General features: G+C 41.2%; 1 protein-coding gene across 1 annotated transcript in view; it reads right to left on the bottom strand.

Moving 5' to 3' along the window:
- Positions 1–16,247, bottom strand: part of THEMIS (thymocyte selection associated) — a 29,731-nt gene extending 13,484 nt beyond the window's left edge. Inside the window, exons 1-2 of the mRNA XM_063125449.1 lie at positions 16,157–16,247; positions 2,773–2,925 (exon numbers count right to left, since the gene is read on the bottom strand). Of these exons, the coding sequence (XP_062981519.1) occupies positions 2,773–2,925; positions 16,157–16,247 (244 nt within the window). The remainder of the gene's footprint in view (positions 1–2,772; positions 2,926–16,156) is intronic.
- Positions 16,248–17,344: the final 1,097 nt, after the last annotated feature.

Below are 17,344 nucleotides of genomic sequence, written 5' to 3'. Positions count from 1 at the left end.
AACAGCCGGGTCATATCAAACGCTTCTGTAAAAAAAAGAAGAAGGGAGTTACACAGGCTGGAGAGGAGAAGGAATGCTCGAATGCATTTGTTTCAGCCACAGTGAGGTGTAACGAGGCCCAAGAGGTTTGGCTGATTGATTCTGCGTCGTCCAGAACAATTTCTAATAATCCAGAGGCGTTTCGGAAGTTGGAACCAAGCAAGGTGAAGTCAATCACGCTTGCAGATGGACGAACGTCGAGGGTGGAAGGAATTGGCTGTTGCTACGTTCCATGTCTGCAAAAGGAGTGTGAACAGGTTCTGTATGTTCCAGATTTAGATTTTTGTCTCCTTTCTGTTAGTGCTCTAACGTCTGAAGGATACGTTGTTACGTTTCAGAAGGATGAGTGCCAAGTGATTAAGGATGGACAAAATGTGGCACTGGGACATGTTAAAAATGGACTGTTTTACATGGGTGCAGGTAAAGAAAGGGTGGCACAAACTGGTAACGTGCCAGACCATAAAAATTGTGTTCATGAGTTGCACAGGCGTTTAGGTCATGCAAGTTTTAAAGTGTTAAGTCACATGCCTCAAGTGTGTACAGGGTTAAGCTTGCGAAACTGTAAAAATTTCTTGGATTGTTCAATCTGTCATCAGACCAAATCCCGGGTGCAGAACATCTGCAGGAAAAGTGACAGGGTGTCACAAAAGCCTTTTGAACTGGTGTTTATTGACTTGGTAGGGCCATTCACGCCTACACAAGGGGGATCCAGTTACGTGCTTGTAATTCTGGATGATTACACACGCTTTAGTTGGTGTTATTTACTGAAGCGAAAATCAGAAGCTTTTGAAACTTTTAGGGATTGGAAAACTTGGGCGGAAAAGTTCTTTAACAAGCCCATTATTTCTGTGCAGTCGGACCGTGGGGGTGAGTTTGTTTCTGGAAGGTTCTGTGAGTGGTTTAGGAAAACAGGAATCACACACAGGTTAATAGATCCCCAAACTCCTTTTCAAAATGGGTCAATTGAGAGAAGAATTGGAGTACTTCAAATGAAGAAAGATTCTCTAATGGCTGATGCAAACGCTGAACAAGATTTGTGGGGAGAAGCATTTTTAACCGCAAACTATTTGTGTAATAGAACCTGGAGCAGGGTTACAGGCAGTTCGCCTTACTGTTTACTTTTTGGTTCAAAGCCAGATTTGTCTCACTTGAGAACATGGGGGTCTTGGGCATACGTGCATATCCCAAAGTCCAAAAGATCTAAAGGTGAAACCAAGTCTGTGAAATTACGTTTTGTGGGTTATTCTGGCATGCAATCCAAATCTTGGCGTTTTTCCCTAAGTCATGGGAAGGTGGTTGTTTCTAGGTCTGCTACTTTTCAGGAGGCAGGTTGGGACAGGATTCAAGGTTCCCAAGTTCTGTTAGAAACTGTGAACAACCAGGAGAAAACAGTAACTCAGGGGTTAACTTCTCAGAGCCCTCACATCTCTGAGAAGAGTGTTTCCACTCCCAAAAGTGGAAGGGAGGAGGGAAATGAAAGGGAGGAAGAAATTGCCAGTGTACCTCGTCGTTCACAAAGAAAAAACAAAGGAATTCCACCTTTAAAGTATTCAGATGAATTCAGTGTGTGTTATGTGAAGTCTGAACCTGAGAGTTACAGTGATGTGTTGAAATTGTCTGAACAAGAAAAAGAAAAGTGTTTTCAGGCAGCGAAAACTGAAAGGGGGTGTTTTCAAACACACGTGTCTGTATGCAAAGGGGCAAGCAAAAGAGTACATGATTGTGGAGCTAGTGGTTCGTCTACTGGTGGCAGGGAGTTCCCAAGACCACATTCAAGAAAACTCAGCCCAAAGCTGCAGGAAGGGTTGAAACTGAAGTCTCTGGGGAAAGTTAGGTGTTACCTTGGTGTAGAGGTAGAAAAGTTTCCAAAGGAAATTACCTAAAAAAGCTAGAAGCAGAAAGTTTTAAAATTGCTGAAAGTTTGCAAGTTGGAAGATTGCAAAGTAGTTCAACGCCCCAAAGCACAAAGTTTTTTAACAGTGTTTGGAAGAAGAAGAAAAGAAAAGCTTACATATAAATAAGTCTCTGGGAAATGTAACACACAGAGAAATGTACACAATGTTGGGATTGCTGTAAACATGTAAAGTTGATTTCTTACAGGTGAAATGTAATGAAATGTAAATTGTATTTTTTCTGTAGTTAAAAATGAAAGGGTGTTGTGGTTAGTTTTTTACCCACAGAAGGAAAAGGACTCTAAAGAGTTAAAAAGATGTCCTTGGCCAGATTGTCTCTGCCAGGAGAAGTCCAGTATGAAGCAGATTCTTCCCTGGCCTACGTGCGGTACGAGAAGTACAAGATGAAGAGACTATTGGTTAATTGGGCCAAGGAGAAAAGTGTATTTAAGAAGTCCATGTTGTATGGCTTCTTACTGCTGGAACTTACTGCTGGAACTTACTGCTGGAACTTACTGCTGACATTATCAGACTGCTGATGTTATACTGCTACGTTGTTACTGTACTGTTGGTGAAAGGACTGTATATATGACCATTTATTCTGTAAGTAATTTATTTAGTGTCAGTAAAGCTTCTTACTGACCAAAGACCGTGAGTGCTTCTTTTGTTCCTAAATTCAAGCTGAAACCATTTCCAGACTCTACGCTGCTGCTATTTCGCACTCTGCTATATTTTTGGGTAAGAAATTACCCCGATACAAATAACTCCTTCAGAATTACCTAATGCTGCCTTTCTTTGCTCATCTGATTTCCTTATCTAAGCAGAAATATTCACACTGTACCTGGAAAATGTAGAGATAGTTCAGCTGTAGTGGGGCACAGGCTAGCATCTTCATTTTCACGGTTACTTGCAAGGATTTTTTTTACTTTTAATCCAACCACTTTAATCACATCTCCTGTTGACAAACAGCATTCATGGCCAAGCTTTTCATAAACTGAACCTAAAGGAGAACACAAGGATGAAAGAAGATGTTTTACAGATTCTTAGCGGCAGCTGAAAAGTACTCTTCTATAAAGTTTGCTCCCTTCTTACCTTTGAGGAGCCCATTTCCCCCCTCTTTAGTATACAATATATATCCCAATGTCTTGATTCCTACTAGTCTGCTTTAAATCTCAATATCAAGGTAAGGCAGAGCAGAAACAGCATTTTGAGACCTTTTAGTCTACCTTCTTAGTTTTGAAAGTGTGTGGTAGGAGTCTTTAAGGACAGCTTCCAGAAGCAGCAAAAGCTTCCCTGTCATCGCTACTTCATTTCTACCTTCTGTGTAAGCTCCATCAACAAGCGTTTTATTGGATGCTCATTGGTGGGCACTCACGGATTCCTCAGAGGTAGCTCACATAATGTTGTCTGCCTCTCTCATGCCTTCCACCCCTTCTGGTCTTCCTTGTACCACAAGAAAAAACAGAAAAACTCCAAAATATTTTTAAACCAAAGTTGCTGCTCTCTACTGCTGTGTGTGGGAGAAGCAGCATGTTCACAACAAGGGACTGAATGACCCTCATGCACCTTGTTTACCTTGAAAACAGGAAGTAACAGAGTGTCCACGGAGAAGCGATGGTACCTAGTGTTAGCCAGCGTTTCTTCCAAGGTGTATTGGAGCTTTGTGTCTAATACAGAAACTAACCACATAATCTGTTCCCAGTCCATAGTATTTCCCCCCCTCCCATTTTCCATATGATAATTGATAATCAGAAGCCGATCAGAAGTGCTGGCAATGCATCCCACCCACCCATGCACTCCCCTGGACTTCCCCGCATTCTTGCTTTTGAGTCCCCTTGATTTTTCTTCTCCCGTCTCTAAGGTGAGTAAAAATGAAGATAACCCAAGGAAGGGTCTGTTGCTTTTCATAAGCTTGTTACCAGTATCTTAACTGAAGTTGCCCTGGCCAGTCATTTAGATGGCAAATCTGAACCTTTTGTGATGAAGAAGGACTGTGCCTGATTGCATGCACAGCTCAAGGAAGAAAATCAGAAACTGGCTACTGCCATTTTTGCCTACACACCACAGTCAAATGGAGTGGTGACTCTCTGCCACTCCCATACCCACTTGTGGCAGGGAGATATCCCCACAACCAGATAGATTTGCTCCAATGCATTGCATGCAGCTGCTGATAGCCATGCATGATCCTCTCCTGACCTCCTCCGACAATCTCAGTAGAATATTGAGCCCCAATGTACATCATTGTGCATACTTTCCTCTGCCTATATTTTGTCTGAAGAACTTTTGGCCCCATTAGGCTGAAGAAAGATAGAAACAGCCACCCACATTATCTAGTATGACAGCAGCACCGTAATCTCCAAAGGAGAATCAGCCTCTTTACTAGTATTTCAAACTGCTGCTGGAAAGATGAGTACAGAGATGGTGTTTAGAACAAGGTGTTTAGAACAAGGTAGTGATGGTGTTTAGAACAAGGTAGTGATGGTGGCAGGTAACTGTGGGAGGGGAGGGTGGATGATTACCCTCTCAGCCATTATCACTTCTTGTGATGTGGGTTATAAGCATTCTTCACCATCAAAGAACAAGTTGTCTTGTCTCTCAGAAGCTATATCCTGTTGTTTGGTTTCTATTGCTTTACATGCTCAACATTCATACACTGAACGATCTAATGACTCTCATGGTATTTTCTGGGTCCTGATCAGTCATACTCCATTCAACAAAGAAATCATGGTTCTAGTCCATATTGTTTTGCTTTTTCATGAAATCTGAGTGATAGCCCAGATGATAGCTGAAATTAAGTTGCAATAGCAATAATTCTACAGCCATTGTCTTGTCTATTCACCATTTGCTGCATCAAAATAAATTAATTGCAATATGAAAGGCTCTGGATTAAAAAGTTGATAAAAATATTAGAATTATTATTCTGTTTTTGATTTGAATTTTGATCAGAAGCTAAAAACAAACAAACAAAAATCCTTGCTCATTATATGTGTATTGTATTATTTTTAATTGCAATAGTACGGTTGGATTCCCTACTACGCGTGGTAGTAGTTGGCACTGAGATGTACAGAGCCCCAGAAGAGATGGGCAAGAGGGACTAGAGCCCCACCAGGGTTAATCGGGCAAAAAAGACTGCTGTTGTCAGTGAGACTGCCTTCAACACACACATTCCCCCAAAATTGGGATGTGCCAGTAGCATGAGGACAGCTTTACATGGGGATGGAGGAGCGTTTTAATTGCGGATGGAGGAAAAAATTGGAGATGAGTACAAGACAGGGACAACATCATGTGAGTACCGTGCTGCAAAACCACATACCAAGCATGGCAAGAGTGAGATAAATAAGAGTGTGATGGAGCTCTTAGTCTACTGTTGATGGGCAACTTCAGGGAACTCCCTTCTTATACTTTATAGAGGATGGTCTTCTGGCAGCCCTTTAAACATGAGGACTGTCCTACATTGGCCTACTGAGATCAACTGTTCTCTGGCTCCTCCCTCCCTTCTCATAATGGTCTCCATCAGCGATTCCACCTGGCTGCATACAGAGGAAGAGGTGAAGCATTGGTTTGGCTGGAACCAATTGCTATCTGGTACCAGCACTCTCATATTATTTCCATTATCAGCCATTCCACATGGATACAGGAATAGGGAGGGCCCTTTTGTTCTCTTGGGTAGAGCAGGACACACCGCCTTTTGACTCCTTTTCTCACAGAACTAACTTCATCAGTAGACCTGGTCATTATAATAATAACATACCTTTCTAAAAGAACTGGCATCTGATTTTACTTATTTTCCACTTTCTTCCCTTTTCTCTTTTGTATTGTTTCTATTAGATGTTATGCCATTATTTTAAATTGTAAACTGCCTTGACTGCATTGACATAAACGTGGTATATAAATATAGCAAGTTAATACGTGTTATTATGTGAGGGACTATAGTAACAATGCAGTTGGCTTGGGTCATCTCTTCAGGTTTGTTTAATATAGCAAGGCTTGGGTCAAGATGCTAATTTCAGGCAAGAAGCAAAGCAATTTGAGCAGTCTGTAATCAAGTAAGTTCCCTAGTATTGGTGACAAAGGGTCAGATCAAATGACTTCACAATAGCTTTGCTCATCTCTAGTAAGACAACACAGTTTCTATCACTTTTCATGTTAGGGTCCCTGCAGTGCACATTAGAACAAGAGGCACCTTGCTGGAATAAATTATGCTATGCACTCCCATGTATTGCATAGTGCAGGCATAGAGGGGGGAAAAGAGAGCATTGCTCATTGTTGTCATGCAAATTTCCTGTGTTTTTCTGTAGAAAAGAAGCACAGCATCCATCAAAGACATGGCCGTAATTAAGAAGAAGGACTGATTCTTCCTTTCAAGTGAAGAAAGATGTTGCACACTCATCTCAGAGGAAACTGGAATAATGCAGCCTATTTACTAGGATCAAACAATGCCCCTGAAGGCTGGAATTAAAGAACTAGATGCCTTTGAAACCACCTTTTTGAGATTGCTACTTTGTTCAATAAGAACTACATTTATATCCCTTTATAAACTCTTCTCTGATTTTACAAATCCATATTAGCCGGTACTGTGATCACATCAAAGCAATGTAACAATTGGTTCAATAGCTTTTCCCTCTGATTCTTCTAAAATGTTAAATAGGTGTGTGTGTGTTTGGGGTGTGCGTGCGTCTTTCTATAATTTCTTTTTATGTTATTTTCCTGTCATTAAGTCTGTAAGTAACGGTACATTTTATAGTTTGTGTAAATGAGGGGGAACAAGTAATGATTCCTGTCTCTGGATTATGACAAAATGTTTGCGGTCAATATTTTGTCATTAACAACATAAAACAGTTGGTGTTTAATTTGTGATAAGCTACTTTTGCAATACAGATCTTTTTAATGAACCTATGAATTATCACTTTTTAAAAAAGCAATCTAACAATGCATTCTTCTACCTGTTTACTCACAAATAAGTCCCATTACTAGGTGTAGATAGGTGGAGATAGGATTGTAGCATGTAATACTACACTTCAGTTTTGCAATATAAAAAAACTAGAATTGCCAACTATTATATCGTCAAAATCCAACATAAAGTTAGATATGTTTAAATTCATTCAGCTGAAAACATAAATTCAGATATGCTTATTAAGTCATGCCTAACTTTGTGCTGGGTTGGAAAGAGGACTTTTTATTGAATATATTTAGGCCCCATATGGTGAAGCTGGATATTCTCACAGTTTTCTTCTTAAGAGAATGACTAACTTTGGGAGTACTTCTCCAGATCTTTAGTACCAGAACATAAGGTATCAGCGGAACTTCAATTATTGTCCAATTCCTGTTCCACATCAACCCCAAGAAGGTGACCTCTTTAAAAAAAGAAAAGTGAAATCCAAGAACCCTTGTCACTTACACAGAAATGCCTCAGAGCTTCTCTTCCGGCAGGCCTACCCAGCTGAATTTTAAGATGCCTTTTTTAAATTGTGTGCTGCTTTTAATGATGCACTGGTTTTAAAAGTTTGAATTAGTTTTATGTATTTTATGTTGTTTTTAATTGTGTTGTACCCTGCCTCAATCCAGAGGGAGAGGCGGGTAACAAATAAATATATGATGATGGTGATGATGATGATGATGAACCCAAGCTGTAGGATATTCTCTTCATAGACCCATTTCCGTTTTTTGCAGCATGATCTGTGCTGTTCTTCCAGTCCTCGTGATACACTACTCTCCCCTACCCCACCTAAATACACCCCCTTTTTAGGGAAGGTACTTGAGAGGGTTGTGGCGGAGCAACTGCAGGCATTCTTGGAGGATGCTGATTATCTAGACCCATTCCAGTCTGGGTTCCGATGACCTTTATCAAGAGAGGGACAGGGGGAATGCAACCCTGTTAATCCTGCTCGATTTCTCATTGGCTTTTGATACCATCGACCATGGTATCCTCCTGGATCGACTCCGTGGGATGGGCATTGGAGGCACTGTGTTACAGTGGTTCTGGTCCTACCTAAGGGGTCATTTTCAGAGAGTAGCATTGGGTGACCAGTCCTCGGCCCCTTGGCAATTGAGCTACGGAGTGCCGCAGGGCACCATCTTGTCCCCAATGTTATTTAACATCTATATGAAGCCGTTGGGAGCGGTCATTATGGGATTTGGAGCTAAATGCCATCAATACGTTGATGACACGCAGCTCTATCTCCCTGTGACAACTGAATCAGGTGAGGCTGTGCAGGTCCTGGACCTGTGCCTAGACTCAGTAATGGGCTGGATGAGGGCCAATAAACTGAGGCTGAATCCTGGCAAGACGGAAGCCCTGTGGGTGAGTGGTTCCCGAGTCTGGGAGACAGGCTCATTGCCTGTTCTGGATGGGGTTGCACTGCCTCTGAAAGAACAGGTTCGTAGTTTGGGGGTACTCTTAGACCCATTTCTGTCGTTGGAGGCTCAAGTAGCCGCCACGGCTTGGAGTGCCTTTTACCATCTTCGGTTGGTTCGCCAGCTATGGCCTCTCCTGGACAGAGATAGCTTGGCCATGGTGGTACAGGCATTGGTAACCTCAAGATTGGATTACTGCAACATGCTCTATGTGGGGCTGCCCTTGAAGCTGCTCCGGAAGCTGGAGCTAGTGCAGAATACTGCAGCTCGGCTGTTGTCTGGAGCTGCCCTTTTCCAGCATGTAACTCCTCTGCTGAGGGAACTGCACTGGCTGCCTATTCACTACCAGGCCAGGTTTAAGGTTCTTGTAGTTGTGTACAAAGCCCTAAACAACTTGGGACCATGATACCTGAGAGAGCGCCTTCTCCCTTACCAACCTGCCCGGTCACTGAGGTCATCCGAGGGTCTGCTCCTGGTGGTTCCACCTAGATCCATCCTCCGATTGGAGTCCACCAGGGGAAGAGCCTTCAGCATGGTGGCGCCCCTCCTGTGGAATTCCCTGCCTCTGGAGGTCAGGCATGCTCCAACCTTGTACTCCTTTTGGCGCCTCCTGAAAACATCTTTATTCCAAGAAGCCCTTCCTTAATATGCAGCCTTGAATCTCTGTTTTTTGCTTCTTTTAAATTTTGTTTTAACTGTTTTAATCTGGTTTTATTTTCATTTTATCTTGTACAGTGCTCCAAATTTTTTCAATGGGGAGTGGTATATAAATACAATAAATAAATAAATAAATAAATAAATAAATAAATAAATAAATGTGTCTCCTTAACACATTTCCATGGGACATCTAATTGGCTTGGTACTTAAGTCAGGTGAACTGTAGGTGTCAATCGCCTAAGAGCAGTCAAGAGAGCTTGACTGTATTCAATGGAGTTTACTTCTTCATAAATATGTATAAAATTGCAGCCTATGTAAGGCCAGTCCTCCAAAATAATATGAATGACTATATCCAGACTGAGTATCGAAACAGGAAACTCCCCTTGTGAAGGATGGTACTGTACACACTAAACGTATCTGGAACCACCTTAATTTAGGACACCCACGTTTTGCAAATATCCAGCAGTCATTAGAAAAGCAGCGGACACAGATTTATCTTTCTATATGCAAAAGTAAAACTTTAAATGTCAAGAGCTTTAAGCCATTTCTATCCTAGGTGAATCCTTTAAAAATTACTTCTGCTGTTTCTGATTTATTCCTCCCCTGATGGGTTTATGACACTTTCTGCTGTTTCTCATTTATCTGGCAGGTTTGAACTTTGCATGCAGCGACAGAGCTTTGATGTAAGTTGCATCGTCTTACAGGAAAGAGCAATGTGACGCCTCAGAAGTATTTTTTAAAAACTTTTGGGGGTTTGTCTTTCTTCTCAGAGTCAGCATTAACTAGTTTTAATCTCTCCCTATACTTATGCATAATTGGATTAATCCTTTTCTCCTCCTTGTCCTTCTGTCCTCTTTATTGAGGGTCTGGAGAGGTCTTAGAGGACTAATTTTATACAAGCATAAGCAGCTTGTTTAGGTCGTGTGTATTCTATGTAGCTGACTTTGAAACTCTTAATTGTGTTGAGTACATCTATTTCTCATCTGCATATCAATTTTCATTTTAATGTATGCATATTTTGAATGATTTCTTGTGGAGCATTGAGGCTAGGTCATCTCCTCAAGCTGGCAAAAATTTGGGGCGAGGTGGTTTAAATCATAGTAGTATGTAAAGAACTGCACTAGTGTTGCTAAAGCAGGGTTCTGTAAGAATGCTAAAGGTGGTAATGGTATTTGGTAGAGAATTCAGTTTTCTCAGAATCTCAGTTCTTCTTTTTTTCACTGTCTTTTTTAAAAAGCAAACTTTTTACTCTTATGGTCAGGGTTTGTCTTCACGCCGCTGGGTTGGCGCTGCCTCCCACCTTAACCTCCCACCGTAACTCCATGCTTTTCCTCTCCCAGGGAGTGGGAGAGGTAATCCTGACGCCAAGGCGGGAGCGTGGGATTTCTGGGTGGCCATCCAGGTCCTGGAACCACCCCCTCCCTCTTCCTGGTGGAAAGGCAACCAGTCGCTGGTCACCTTCCATCAGGCTCCGTCCCCGGGTTGGTCCTGGATTGGCCACAGAGTGATGTTACACAGCAGAAGTGCCAGGTTGACATCACTCCCTTTGAAAAAGTCCGGGTAAATCTCTGGCTTTTTCAAATCAGAGCATAGCAAGGAAGCCCCATGGTGGCTGTGAAGGTGCGCCTGTGTAGTCTTACCGACGGAGTGCGTATCCACAGCCACCGTGGAGCTTTCCCCATGTGTAGACAGCCCCCTCGTCAGTTTCAGAAACCAAAATAAATATTGCTGATTAAAATATGCAATATAAGAAAAAAATGCAAATCAATTAATTTCTACAATATATTCAGGCTGCTGACTTTAGTATTTCATAGTACAAAGTGTGACACAGAAGTCGGACTCTATGTGTATGTCTGAGTATGTCTGGCTGCATAGTACACATAGGGAAGTCTTTTATGTGTGGAGTTTGTAGTTGGAAGCCATGTTGCTCAGGGGTTCTTATCATAACTGGCAATGCATCCCGTAAACACAAAGGCTAAACTATTTGGATGCTGATTTGTCAGGTTGGGTGTTGTTTTATTCTGTTATTATTGTGTTTACCTCTTATGACAGAGCTCCATTTTCTTGGTGGAAATGTGTAGTACAAACACAATAAATAAATACATAAATAAATGAGGATGGCAAAGTGCCTCAGTAAACAGAGACAAAGGGAATATTAATATAAAAATGTCAACAGAATGTAAGAGAGAATCGTGGGTCAACCGAAACACAAATCATCAGGCTTTTTCACTCATTCATTCCTGCACGAGAATACACTTCAGCACGTGATGCTAACATTATAGTGTCAAATTGTAAATTGGGTTACATTGATCCAAACTGTATGGCTATATGTCCATGTAAATGCACCAAGGACAGCATCATAAAAATGTTGCTTTTGCTTAGCTAACCTAGAGATATATATGGGCATACTTCTGCCTTTTCCATGCAGGTGAAAGCACATGATAACAGTCTCAAAAGGCCCAAATTAAGAAATCAGATGACCCAACCTTTCTCTCTGTGTAAGAATAGTTAAGTACATGTAGCCACCACACAGAACCTCTCCCCCCTTTTTTTTCTTTTCTTTTCTTCAGAAGCTGATTAAAGCACATGCCAAATGAATTTGAATAAATGGTTCTGGCAACTCAAGGGAAAGATGACACTTTTTATATCCCTGCTACTAGTCAAATCAACCCAGCAAAAAATTAAATTCAGTTTCTCATAAAATGATCATACTGGTTGTTTTTTTAAAGGCATAATTTTTGCAACATAAAAATGGGGAAATGAAACTTGTGTCCTAATCTTCATAAAATCAATGGAATATAATGTGTGCAGCTTATTAAACATCAATATTTACTCAAATATTCTAAAAGGGATTTTCAACTAATCATATAAATTCCTACAGGAATTTCATTTTCTATTAATCATATTTACTCCTCGATTGTTGGGTACCTTTCTGATCAGTATGGATTATGAAGGTATTGCTTTTAAGAGAATTATTTCCATTAATAGCTTCCTCCTCCTCCTTTCTATTTTTCACATAATTATAATGGAGCTCAGGCTAGGGCAAGGGTGGAGAACCTCTTTTAGTTTGAGGGTTGGATTCAGTTTCAGAGAAACTCTCAGGTCGGGGTGTGGGCACATTGCAGTGTGAAGGAAAAGCGGGTGGAGCTAAAAATACAAAAAAAAAAATTACCAAAATTGTAGCTTAAAGTATGAAGTGGACTCTAGTCCACGAAAGGTTATTACATAAGTTCATTAGTCATTAAGTAATGTGACTCTTCGTTGATTGATTTAATGGTTGGTTATTTATTTATATTTGTTTTTTAAAAAACAAATTCTTCCCAGGTGTATATGTGTGTGTGTGTGTGTGTGTGTGTGTGTGTATTGGAGGATCAGAGTTCCTAATGTCACAAACCTCAGTCAGTCAGGGGCCAGCCCAGCTATGTTTCTGTGCCAAATAGCCAATTTTCCTTGAACTGTATCCTGGGAAAGAGACTGTACATAAGAACAAAATGCAACAAATGTGCATATACATTTGTTTGTACCATAGATTGATGGCATGTCCCACCCCACCAAGCTGACTAGAAGCAAGCTTAGTTTTCTTTAGTCCTAAGCTTAGTTTATTAGCAATTAGACCTGCAATTAATGGGACTCCTCCTACCCCTAGTAAGAGACTAAGGATCAGGAAGCCAAATTCTGGCTGGACGTCAGGAAAATCTTCCTGACTGTTAGAGCAGTACAACAATGGAACCAATTACCTAGGGAGCTGGTGGGCTCTCCCACACTAGAAGCATTCCAGAGGCAGCTGGACAGCCATCTGTCATGTATACTTTAAGGTGGATTCCCGCATTAAGCAGGGGGGTTGGACTCGATGGCCTTATAGGCCCCTTCCAGCTCCATGATTCTGTGATTCTGAGCCAGTAAGTAAGCCTTAGCAGAAGCATTTCAACCTTTCAGAGTGGGGGAAAGCTGTACAAAACCTAGGAAACCAGAAAATGTGTTTGGAGGGAAAGGGTTTGGGCCAGGGGAATGGAGCATGGGCATCTGGGGAACCCAGGAGGGCTGGATTGGGACCCAGGAACACCAGATTTGGCTCTCAGGTCTGAGATTATCCATTCCCTGGCTAGGGCATTAAGCAGGTTTTTTGGGGCAAGGGTTGTTAGATCAGGAACAAATCTGTGCTATGGACTGTGATGCCTCTCATTCCCATCTTTATGGCCAAAAGAAAAAAGCAAAAGCACCATTGAAGTCAAGATATTATCAGAAAAGTTAACATTTTTAAATAATTGCCAATAAAAAGGAAAGAAAACAACTATGTACAACTCCTTGAACCCTTTCCCCAGTTCCAGAGTAGGCTGGGATTTACTAATATTGTGGCAGAGGAAATTCTTCTAGCTCCATAGATCCTTCATATTACATCTAGTTTGGCTCCCAAGTGTGAATGTGTTACTTCTAGTTCTTTGTAGATCTTTGTTCAGCCTTACTGAAAGATAAAAGATGTTCCATGAACTCTGCAGCCAACATGCTTGCTCATAATTTGGAATGTCAGAGTCCATCACAAGCTAGATTCCATCTGCCAAAATTATTGTTCGATGAAAACTAGTTTGAATTCCCACTGATAACTCTAGATCTAGAGATCTTTTTGTGAATCTCTTCCGCCCCATTTTGCTGCCTCTTCAATGCTTTACATTAAAAGATAGCACAAACCCTACGTTTTAACCTGTATCTTAAATCCCTCTGGGTTGACAGAGACTAAACATTGTTCAACTGCTGATCTTCAACTCTGTGCAATAGGTCCACAGATCTTTTTTCTGGCTTTGATTTGCTATTGTACTCAACACACATGACTACATCAAATTTTATGATAAATGGTAACTTAGGCAAACATGGGCTTACTACAAGAAGAGATGTGAGAAATTAAATTATCAGTTGTTTCTGAGCCCTCTCTTTTATTTTAATGTGGTTTTGTGGTTTTCTAACTAGAGCATTTTGTAAAGTATTATGGTTAGCAATGGAGAGTATTTACTAAAATAGAACCATAAGAAAGGAGTGGGCTCTACTGTACTAGTAGTGCCATCCCCAGGGCCAGTGCTACCATTAGGCCAACTAGGCAACTGCCTAGGGTGCAGACCTCAGAGGGGTACAGTACTGACTGTTAAGAGTCACAGTTTTATACAAATTAGCTGTTTTAAGAAAAAACATAGTAAGCTCAAGTTTTGTGCTTTATATTTTTTCTACAAAACATCTGTTCTTAAAAGTCAAAGTCGGCATTTGGGGGGGGGATGCAAGTAGCTCGATTTGCCTAGGGCACAAAATAGTCTTGCACCAGCTCTGGCCATCCCCCATTCCTTCTGCCCCAACAGCCTCTTTAATGAAGGGATGAATGGAAGTGCAGGCACAGCTGAGAGAACCAAAATGTTGTTGTTATTATTATTATTATTATTATTATTATTATTATTATTATTATTATTATTTATATAGCACCATCAATGTACATGGTGCTGTACAGAGTAAAACAGTAAATAGCAAGACCCTGCCGCATAGGCTTACATTCTAAAAAAATCATAATAAAACAATAAGGAGGGGAAGAGAATGCAAACAGGCACAGGGTAGGGTAAACAGGCACTGGGTAGGGTAAAACTAACAGTATAAAGTCAGAACAAAATCAAGTTTTAAAAGCTTTAGGAAAAGAAAAGTTTTTAGCTGAGCTTTAAAAGCTGCGGTTGAACTTGTAGTTCTCAAATGTTCTGGAAGAGCATTATGTTCCAGGCATAAGGGGCAGCAGAAGAAAATGGACGAAGCCGAGCAAGGGAAGTAGAGACCCTTGGGCAGGCGAGAAACATGGCATCAGAGGAGCGAAGAGCACGAGCAGGGCGATAGTGTGAGATGAGAGAGGAGCTATAGGAAGGAGCTACACAGTGAAAAGCTTTGTAGGTCAACAGGAGAAGTTTATATTGGATTCTGAAGTGAATTGGAAGCCAGTGAAGAGATTTCAGAAGTGGAGTTACATGGTCAGAGCAGCGAGCCAAGAAGATGATCTTAGCAGCAGAGTGGTGAACAGAAACCAACGGACTGATGTGAGAAGAAGGAAGGCCGGTGAGAAGAAGGTTGCAGTAGTCTAACCAAGAAATAACCAATGCATGAACAAGAGTCTTGGCAGAAGAGACAGACAAAAATGATCGCATATGGCAGCATATAAATGCAATAAATAAATAAATAAATAATAGGTCTGGAAACAGATAACAGCTAAGAGCATCAACCCTCTTACACATGCCAATCCAGGTCCTGAATGCAGAGAACCTGCTCAAGGCACTGCATGCATAGCTCTTTTTTATGCACATGGTTCCCAATCCAGTGGTGCTGCACACGAGGAAGCCTGGTGCCATGTGCACATTGCTTTTACTATGTAGTAAGTGAGTTTTGTAACTTACAGATTTCTAATTTGCATCAACACTTTGATCACTTGTGTATGAAGGCTACATATGTCAAAAGCCTGCCTTGCGTTATATTTGATCCTTATTTGCCATGCTCCTACAGCATACTCTCCATATATTAAAACTGTTATTTTCAGCTTTTGGGTGGGTGGGTGGGGGGGATATGAACAATTTATTGAAATATTTTTGATTCTATACATAAACAACCCCCATTTTCCCTCTCTTTCTATCCGCTATTTGTTTGCCTCCCCCTCTTACTCCATATATATGTAATATATGCATATGTACACATACACCATTTTGGGAAATATAAAAATAAAAGCAAAAAAGAAAACAAGTATATGTATAAAAACAATAATAGAAAACACTGAGTTACAGCTAAAATTAACACAATTGACATCCCCCCCTCTGGTGTGCCATTTAGTTTGTAAACACGCCAACAATTAATCCCAAATACTTGCAATTTTTTTCCATATTTCCACTGACGTTGCTTGCATTAGGATTTCTTCAACCAGCTCTCATGGTTTTGTGGGAACTTACACTTCCAGGGCCTGAGCATCAAATGTTTAGCAACTAAAAACGCCCTTATTAGCCATATGCATGTGCGTGTAGGGCTCCAAACCAAGTATGTCATGCATTATTTTTATATGCTCACCATCACCTTTTGCTGAAAGGGAACCTGCTAGTGATGGTATGATGCTATTCTTACAATGTTCTGCTCCTAGTTGTTTGACTTCTTTCCACAAAGCTGAAACTGCAGCCGCGGCTATGAGCTATGCACAGTTTTAGACTAAGACTCACCTTCATCATAAAAGCCAGACTGGATTTGCAGAATCCTAGGGAGAGATTTTAGATCCAAGGAATGGATGAAGTTCTTCAGGCTGGAGGCCATGGTCTGTAGAGCAGCAGGAAGATTTGGTGTTCAAAGAAGAACACCTTATGAGAGGCTCTTTCTTTGCTCTTCCTGTACTGAAAAACAAGTGTATGAAACCTGAAACAAGCTTCCTGTTAAAAGAGAGAGGTTCTCAAGCCTTTTTACTGTGGAGACCACTTCCTCTGGGTTGGTTCAAGGCAGGAATAGGACGCTAAAAGAACTGCACTCAGCACCTGGGTATGAACTACCACGTGGTTGTGCCAATTTGGGCTACAGGAAAGACAGTCTATATTGGCGAGAGGTGTTGAGGGTGTGGATTGGTACCTAAGGCAGCTACACCAAAACACACACAGACCTTGACTTGAGCTTTTGATAGTTTGACATCGAACTTCTGGAACAGCTTGTTCTTCTTTTGAAAGAAGCCATGAACTGTGTTTGAAGAGATAAAATGAAACTGGTTTGTATTTTGCTACTGTTGTTTTGCAGAATTCATAAAAGAAGGAGAGAGAGACAGTTTAAAGGGAATGTGCCATCTGAACCTGCTGAGGTTAGCTGAAAGTAGTAGAAATGTTTGCTTAAAGACTGGAAAGCTGTGTCTGGGTCTAGCCATGAAGCTGAATGCAATGGTAGAACTACAGCACTTCAGATGTCATGTGGGGGACAACACTTCAAAAAGCCCCCCCCATCTAAAATACTTCAAGCCAATCTCTACCTATTAAGCGGAAAGTATGTGTGTGTCACGTATGTCCAAAAATGTTTACCCACTTCCACATATGGTACTGCCTTAACGCTGTTCACCCAGGCAGATCTTTGTGTACATGGAGGCCAAACTTACTGGCCTTTGGCGGCCATTGTGATTCCTAAGCTCAGCCTCAAGCAGTCAACCCAATTCCACATAAAAGGAAACAACCCACATAAATGGGCTGCATTCATTTGTGGTGCCTCCTCCCGCCTGCCTTGTGTGGTTTTAAAATCATAACTAGATACAACAGCATGTCTTTGAGAGGCCGAACTCTGGTCATGCTCACAGGCACTCCGTCCTGATATCAGTTTTCTCAGAAACTGATGGAAGCACACATGCAGCTTTTACCCTTGGGAGGGAAGGAGGAAAAGGA

Source organism: Elgaria multicarinata, chromosome 4 (assembly GCF_023053635.1).
Source record: "Elgaria multicarinata webbii isolate HBS135686 ecotype San Diego chromosome 4, rElgMul1.1.pri, whole genome shotgun sequence".
Taxonomy (NCBI): domain Eukaryota; kingdom Metazoa; phylum Chordata; class Lepidosauria; order Squamata; family Anguidae; genus Elgaria; species Elgaria multicarinata.
Note: the sequence above shows the minus strand (reverse complement) of the source record. Positions and strands in the feature narration are given on the sequence as shown.